This window comes from Hemibagrus wyckioides, linkage group LG09 (assembly GCF_019097595.1).
Source record: "Hemibagrus wyckioides isolate EC202008001 linkage group LG09, SWU_Hwy_1.0, whole genome shotgun sequence".
Classification (NCBI taxonomy): Eukaryota; Metazoa; Chordata; class Actinopteri; order Siluriformes; family Bagridae; genus Hemibagrus; species Hemibagrus wyckioides.
In genome coordinates, this window is record NC_080718.1 from 13,660,785 (window position 1) to 13,669,305 (window position 8,521).

General features: G+C 38.8%; 1 protein-coding gene across 1 annotated transcript; it reads right to left on the reverse strand.

Moving 5' to 3' along the window:
- Positions 1-153: 153 nt before the first annotated feature.
- LOC131359290 (ras-related protein Rab-10-like) lies at positions 154-7,034 on the reverse strand. The gene is made up of 6 exons (XM_058399039.1): positions 6,476-7,034; positions 6,249-6,309; positions 5,972-6,110; positions 4,118-4,207; positions 3,858-3,959; positions 154-1,926 (listed from the first exon to the last, which is right to left on the reverse strand). Exons 1-6 carry the CDS (start codon positions 6,600-6,602, stop codon positions 1,843-1,845), a joined length of 603 nt encoding a protein of 200 aa, XP_058255022.1. The 5' UTR covers positions 6,603-7,034; the 3' UTR covers positions 154-1,842.
- Positions 7,035-8,521: the final 1,487 nt, after the last annotated feature.

Genomic DNA, 8,521 nt, shown 5'->3' on the forward strand with positions numbered 1-8,521 from the left:
TCAGTCTATTTCCCCAGTGCAGCTCTATAAGGCATTACCAGAGTATGTTGTGTAGTTTGCTTGAACTTTTAATTAATGTTAGATGACCACTTCCTGTACTTTGCCACAGCCCAGCTCTTGATTCTGGCAACCTAAATAAACAAAACACAGGTCTGTTTTTGAAAAGTGAGTTTATTGCACTATGAATCTACCATCCAAAACCCATCACTCCCTTTTTTAAAATTTTAACTATACACAATTCTGTGAGCAGAAAAGGGCATGCTATTAAGTCTTCTAGTTCAAGAAACATTTTATTCATCACTCTGATTTTCCATTATTACAGAATCAGTTATTCAAATGTAAACCAAGGTCAGTTCAAGGTCAGAAAGGTGGACACTGGCCATCCTCAGTTTAGACCTTTAAAACACTACATATCAGGAAACGTATGTATTTACTAGCCAAGTAGTAGTGTTCCATCCCGTGTTTTGATTTAGAACCGCCAATGTCCACCTTTACAACTAATTTTCAAGTCATCTCGCCGTGAACTAGTGTACTTAAATTCATCAGTAAAAAAGTGCTAAATATATCAGTAAGAAGTTATAATAAAGCTGTTATTTAGATTTAGAGAGAAAGCCAAGATACACCAGTCAACACTTACTGAGTACTAGTAATGCCTGTTTAGGAGAATATTAAGAAGAAACAGAAAATCCACTCAAAAATTCATTAACAACCAAAAGGTTTACATGTTGAAATACCTGTACGGTTAGTATATCATAAATCACTGCTTGGAAATACAAGTGTATTTAGAACTTCCCCTCACCATCACCAAAAGGTCCTGTGCAACCTCACAGCAATTGTCTAATGGAAATTCAAATCAAAAACGAATGCTGGAAAGGACAGGGAAGTGACGCATGCTAAAACCAAAATCCTAGAAAGGAAAAAATACCAAAGAGCAGCAATTTAAACAAACATGGTAATAGGCATAGATCATTTCATAAGCCTAAAATCGCACACATATGCCCAATAAAGACCTTTGCATCTGGGACTGACATGTTCAGCATATAGCCCCTAAAGTGCAGAATCTTAGATAAAACATCAAGGGGACTGAGCAGCATTTGTTCATCAAACAAGTGCATATAATTATTTATAGCTCATCCTTAAAGAAAATAAGTACTTAGAACCAAACAATTGGGGCTGACGTGAATGGGTTGAATGTGAGGACTTACACTGACTCTTTAGGCTAACTGGCATGCAAGTTATTAATACAATAAAGAGCATGGCAATCGGGTCAGTCTGTACATTTACAGGCATTGTGCGTGCACTGGCTGCATTAAAACGCGACACCGTGGAATAACAGAACAGCCTTTGACAGAGTCTGACTTCGTTGCCGCGGGTCATAAGGCACAACCTTGAATGTTCTAAGGGGAAGTGTCACATAAAACACTCATTCACAGTTCAGTAATTCAAACACTTTCCAAAAACTGTTCAATAAACTAAGCTCTCCTATTTCTAAAAGGCATTAAGGCACAATCAGAATTCGTCGTCACTTTGAATGTTAAGTGTTACGTGTCCCTTTTATATTTCTCAATAAGTGTGGGATTATTTTACTTGGTTTCCCTGTACACAGTGCTGTTGTCAGATGGTCACTACAGTAACAAAGGTCCTGACTGATTGGATATTACTTACAGAAAAAGGGGGAAATTCTAGGTTGGATTTTTACATGGGTTCAATAGTTAAAGTACAGTGAAAAATAAAGGTCTTGTCCAGCATAACGGGCATTTAGGTTAACATAGACGTAACATCAGATTTTGTGCATTGTAAATGGTGTGAGGGTTTTTGGAAGCAATGCAGTGAAACGTCTGTTCAACTGCAACACCTGACCCCTCCTGCAGAGCTGCTCCTGTTGTTCATGTCGACGTTTTCGTTAGTCGGCTCCTTTCCAGGGGTCTAGAAAAAAGAGAAAAGTGAAACAAACCTAGTTACAGTGGAGTGGTGAAAGCCACAACCTTCAATTATAAGATAATGTTAACTATAGTAATAAAGTAATTAGTAAAATGTCTTAAGTGTGTGCCCCAATATATACCTGAAATAACACTGCACACATTTAATCACCATGCCTAACATACTCTATAGCCAAAGACCACTTGAGCATCACACCTATTTGTAGACCTTCTCCAGGTTGGAAGCACACAATTGTTCAGAATGCCTCTGTATGCTGTACGACTACAATTTCCCTTCACTGGAACTAAGAGGCCCAAACCAGTTCCAGCATGACGATGCAAGGTCAACAAAACATGGTGTTAAGGTTGGAGTGGAAGAACTCAAATGTCCTGACTGCTCCCCAGACCTCCTCACACATCAGTGCCTGATCTCACTAATGCTGTTGTAGCTGAATGATCATACACTATATTGCCAAAAGTTTTGGGACGTCTGCCTTTACATGCACATGAACTTTACTGACATCCCACTCTTAATCTATAGGGTTTGATGTGCAGTTGGCCCAACCTTTGCAGCTATAACAGCTTCAACTCTTCTGGGAAGGCTTTCCACAAGGTTTAGGAGTGCGTTTATGGGAATTTTTGACCATTCCTCTAGAAGCGCATTTGTGTGCTCAGGCAGTGATGTTGGACGAGAAGGCCTGGCTCACAGTCTCCGCTCTAATTCATCCCAAAGGTGTTCTATCTGGTTAAGGTCAGGACTCAAACGCACCAGGCCATCCACGTGATGTAAAAGAAAACGTGACTCATCAGACCAGGCCACCTTCTTCCATTGCTCCGTGGTCCAGTTCTGATGTCTATGTAACCATTGTTGGCACTTTCGGTGGTGCACAGGGGTCAGCATGGGCACCCTGACTAGTCTGCGACTATGCAACCCCATACGCAACAAACTGATGCACTGTGTAATCTGACACTTTTCTATCAGAACCAGCATTAATTTCAGCAATCTGAGCAACAGTAGCTCGTCTGTTGGATCAGACGACACGGGCCAGCCTTCGCTCCCCACGACCCTGTCACCGGTACACCACTGTTGATAGATACTGACCACTGCAGACCCGGAACACCCCACAAGAGCTGCAGTTTTGGAGATGCTCTGATCCAGTTGTCTAGCCATCACAATTTGGCCCTTGTCAAACTCACTCAAATCCTTACACTTGTCCATTTTTCCTGCTTCTAACACATCAACTTTGAGGACAAAATGTTCACTTGCTGCCTAATATATACCACCCACTAACAATTGCCATGATGAGATAATCAGTGTTATTCACTTCACCTATCAGTGCTCTTAATGTTACGGCTGATCGGTGTATATCCAAAGGTCTGAAGACACTTGAGCATCACACCGATATGTGGACCTTCTCCAAATTGGAAACACACATTTGTTTAGAATGCCTTTGTATGCTGTAGCATTACAATTTCCCCTCACTGGAACTAAGAAGCCCAAACCAGTTCCAGCATGACATGACATATCTTGTGCACAAAGCGAGGTCAACAAAACAAGGTGTGTTAAGGTTGGAGTGGAAGAACTTAAGTATCCTGCACAGAGCCCTGACCTCTACACCACTCAACACCTTTGGGATGAACTGAAACACTGACTGCTCCCCAAACCTCCTCATGTACATCAGTGCCTGATCTCACTCACTCTTGTAGCTGAATGAACATACATAGTAGAAAGCCTTTATAGAAGAGGAGGGTATTATAACAGCAAAGGGGACTAAATCTGGAATAATTCATTAAAAAAAAACCCACACACATGGGTATGATTGTCAAGCGTCTATTAACTTTTGACCATAAGCTGGAATGTTTTGTTAAACATGAATCTCTCTCTCTCTTTTTTTTTTTACTGCAAACATTTGACAGCCTCTGCTTTACTGGACTTACCTTTTGCAAAATGTCCTCAGCGAGTGTGAGGAAAGCTTTTTCAATGTTTATGTTTGCTTTTGCGCTTGTTTCAAAGAAGCGGATGTTGTGCTCTGCCGCAATCTGAAAACAGACAAGAAAAATGAATGGGATTAAGCAAGACTAAAACAAATCCCTAAAACTCAGCCTTTAAGCCTGCATTCTATATACATCCCTCAGCTATTCTAGGTGTAAAGTGAACTAATGCAGGAAAAGATTGCTACGCAGTCATGGGAATTTACCTGTTCTCCCTTTGCTTTAGACACCACACGCATGTCCTCCATATCACATTTGTTGCCAAGCAGCATTCTTTCCACGTCCTCATTTGCATGCTAGGAGCATAAATAAATTGTACATTAAGAAATGTCATCAGCATGAGAAACAATAACTATTCTAAGTGCTATCAGTTACAGACTGTAATCTGGCTCGGCATACAAGACATACCTTCTTAAATTCTGCTTAGAGAAAGAAAAAGCTTTGCATCTTTAACACCTTTATACTTTTTCACCTCACTGTTTCTGCTGCATTATTTATACCTTGGAATTTTCATTTCATAGCATTTAGATTTATTGACAGAACAGCAACAGCATAGATTCCCAATAGAGTGGTGCAGGGATGATGTGTTTTTGTTGTCCAACCCAGAGGTGATCACCACCCTGTTTCCTACTACAAAAAAAAAAGCCAGTAGGATTTTACCATTGTCTTTTGGATTATTGTATAACAAAAGCTACTAAAGGCTATAACAAAAGCTATAAAGGCTACTGCAAATAAACTATGAACTATGAAACTGGAAGTGATTTAGGACTCATTACTGCAGCTTCCTGTACAGCTAACATAAACCATTATTTATAATATAGTTTGCATACAAATTGGACTTATGTAACATTTACTATTAATTAAAACGTTTAGATACTCCATTATGCTTTGTTTAATTTGAACCTCCATTCAAGCTTATTTAACACCTGGTTCTGCTTCCTACATGATGTCACGTTACCAAAGTGGCCTTTACAGCATACAAATCAGCTATTTAAAGTAAAAACAAGTGCTTTTATGCAAGGCATGGTCATGGGTTTTGAGGAAAAAGTGAGAGCATGCCCAACAGCACACAGATATTCCAGTCTTAAGCCTACAGCAGTACAGCACACACTGGCGCTGATTAAAAGTGAGCTTAGAAATAAAAATCACATTCATCAATAAACTTTATGTAGGCATATACTGTACAGTTTAGAATATTTACATATATCTGCACTTTGTATTTACTAAATCATTGAGAGAAAGCACAGAATTTAATATTCCAAGCTTTGATGCTTTTGGTGTGCAATGATCTTTATTCATAAACATTACATTTACTCCACATGCGATATGTGAACCGGCCTGCACCGACAAACCCAGCCATCTACTAGCATTTATTTATGGGATGTCGGGTTCAGTGCCCCTGTGTGCATTAAACCAACATAGCAATCTAGGTTGGATGTAATAGCTGAAATGAAACGTGTGAGATGTACACCACCATACTCCTGATAGGCCTCGGTGTGATGTACAAAGCCAAGATCTCTCATTACAAGCAGTTATAGAGCAGAGCATTTTATACTGAATTAAGCTCACCTATAATGTCTACTCATATTCCCACAAAAATATTGGGGGTCACTTTTTCCCCCCTGGGGAAATGAAAAGGCTTGTGGCCTGAACAACAGCATCTCCTAGTGGTGTGTAAACGTTTCATCTACACTTCTGCCAGCTGGAATAAAGTCCTTAGTTTCAGTCTGATGACAATTAGATGATTTGCTTGCATGACAATTATACCAACTGTGCATTGTAACACTGTTGTATGGTTTGTCTATGAAAACAAATAATGTTCAGCTAAAGCAAAGTGACAGCTCCCACTAGAGGAATGACCCTGAGGCATCATATTGCATAAATGTCACTGAAATTATGTGATACGACGGGGTTTCCATGGAGGACATTTTTACAGAAATTGTGTAATTTCTTGAGAAATAGCTAGCAGAGCCATTTTCCACAAAAATGCAGATGTGGAAAAACTCACTAATCAACCTAATTTTACCACATAAGATTAAAGCAGGCGGTCAGAATCCCACCTCCTCGATGTTCCGTAGCCATTTGCTGATGTTCTCAAAGCTTTTAGCGTTGGTAATGTCATAGACCAGCAGGATCCCCATGGCGCCTCTGTAGTAAGAGGTTGTGATGGTGTGAAAGCGCTCCTGTCCAGCTGTATCCCTGAAATGGGAGAATTAACATCAGATAAGAATAGGATTCTGCATTTGTAATCAAAGTGAGCTTGGCACTTTGGGTTTTTGTGTGTGTGTGTGTTATTGTTGTTGACATCATCAAAACCTTTTAGTACTTATAACCTACCATATCTGAAGTTTGATCCTCTTGCCATTTAGTTCAACTGTCTTGATCTTGAAATCGATTCCTGAAACATTATAAAGGTTACTACATAAACATGACTACTTTTCATGGTTTTTACAATTAATTCTTGTGTTTAAGACAGTTATTATAAACAGTTGATGAATGTTTGGGTTATTAAGCGCTTCCTAAGGTTGGCTGACATAAAATTGAACACATATATGATTCCTTACCGATTGTTGAGATAAACGTGGTGTTGAACGCGTCATCCGAAAACCGGAACAACACACAGGTTTTGCCAACTCCTGAATCTCCAATAAGCAGGAGTTTAAACAGCAAATCATAGGTTTTCTTGGCCATTTGGCATGGAGCTTTAAAGCGGACACTCCTTCAATGAACTAGTCTAAGGGTAAAGCAAGAGGCCCACCTTTCTGATCCTCGAACCTAAACAAGTAACTTTTACAAGCAGCAGCTCATACTTAGCCAAGTTTACTAATAAATATAGCTAGCGCCGTTTTAACTCCTTAACTGTCAAAGTTTCTTAGCTACACTAGCTGTTAGCTATTAGCTACTATGCATATATATATATATATATATATAACACGACTTAGCACGCTTAAAGTAACTTGCTAGATAGCTTACCTACAACCTCATAACACGAGAACAATAAGGTTTTGTCGAAAGAAGAAAAAATGACAAACGTTTTAGAGCTAAGACAAAACCAGCTATTTGCGTCTGAAACAGTTACGACTTTACGGAACTCGTCATGCACCGCGGAAAAAAAAAGACGCCACTGCGCGTGCGCAGACTCTTTTCGCCAGCACCATCTCTAAACCCGATCCGTGTCCTGCCCAATCTTCACTGCGCATGCGCGTGAGTGCCGCGCGTGCGTATATATTATTACGTTTCACGACGTAGCTCAGCTGCACCGAGCGTGACACTAATAATACTACTAATAATATAATGTTAACAAAAAGGTCTGAAAACATGTAATGCTCTGAAAGCACTGAAATTTATATAAAAATTTATATAAATTAATTAAATTAAAATATTTTATCTATTTTTTCTCTTTCTTATTTGGCAGCTAATGTTATTGTGATAATTTGAATATGTAATACCTCTTGTTCTTGTCGCATTGAATAAAGCATAACTAAAAAAAATTTAAATGATTAAAAAAATAATAATATGTTATAGCAGCAATTTAGCGCATGCGCAGAACAAATCGTGTTTCGGGCACGGATCGAGTAGTGACATGTGTCACCTTCTGAAAATACAACTTTTATGATTTGTCATGATTCATATAAATATGATAGGTATTTATTAATTAAATAATATATTTTATGTTATTATGTTTTACCATGCTTTCAGAAACATTGATCATGAAATTAAACAATTTTTTTTTTATTAGCATTTTTGGTTCTAAATTATAGCGTCTAATCTTTTTTTGTGTTGTAAATGTCATACACTGTAGTGTTTCTTTTTATTAATAAATTCTAAGGCTTTGAGGCTGTGCTACAATAACAACACAAAGACCCAGGGGACTCCTTTGTGTCAACTAGAGTTGCAACAGGATTTTGCTATTATTATAATTCTGGACAGTCATGAAAGAATACATCTCTTCTTGTGCCCATTTTATTCTAATAGAATAGAAATCCTTCTCAAGTGGGTGGTAGAAAACTAACATATGTGGTTTAATTAAGCCTGTGTTCAAAGCTTTGTAATAAAATGAAAAGCATTGCATAAGACTCTATACACAATGAATCACTACAGAACATGGCAATGGTTTCATCACATTTCTAAAGAGTGAAGTATTTAGATAGATAGATAGATAGATAGATAGATAGATAGATAGATAGATAGATAGATAGATAGATAGATAGATAGATAGATTTTCTTTATTGATCCCATGAGGGAAATTCTTGTGTTAGAGCAGCTTAGTCAGTAACAAAACTTCTTCTTCTTTCGGCTTTTCCCTTCAGGGGTGGCCACAGTGAATCATCTCTGTCCACCTATCCCTATCTTCTGCATCCTCAACACTTACACCCACTAGCTTCATATCCTCATTTATTACATCCATATACCTCCTCTTTGGCCTTCCTCTTTTCCTCCTGCCTGGCAGCTCCATGTCCAACATTCTCCTACCAATATGCTCACTCTCCCTCCTCTGGACATGTCCAAACCATCTTAACCTGGCCTCTCTAACTTTGTCCCCCAAACGTCCAACATGAGCTGTCCCTCTGATGTACTCGTTCCTAATCCTGTCCAACCTTGTCACTCCC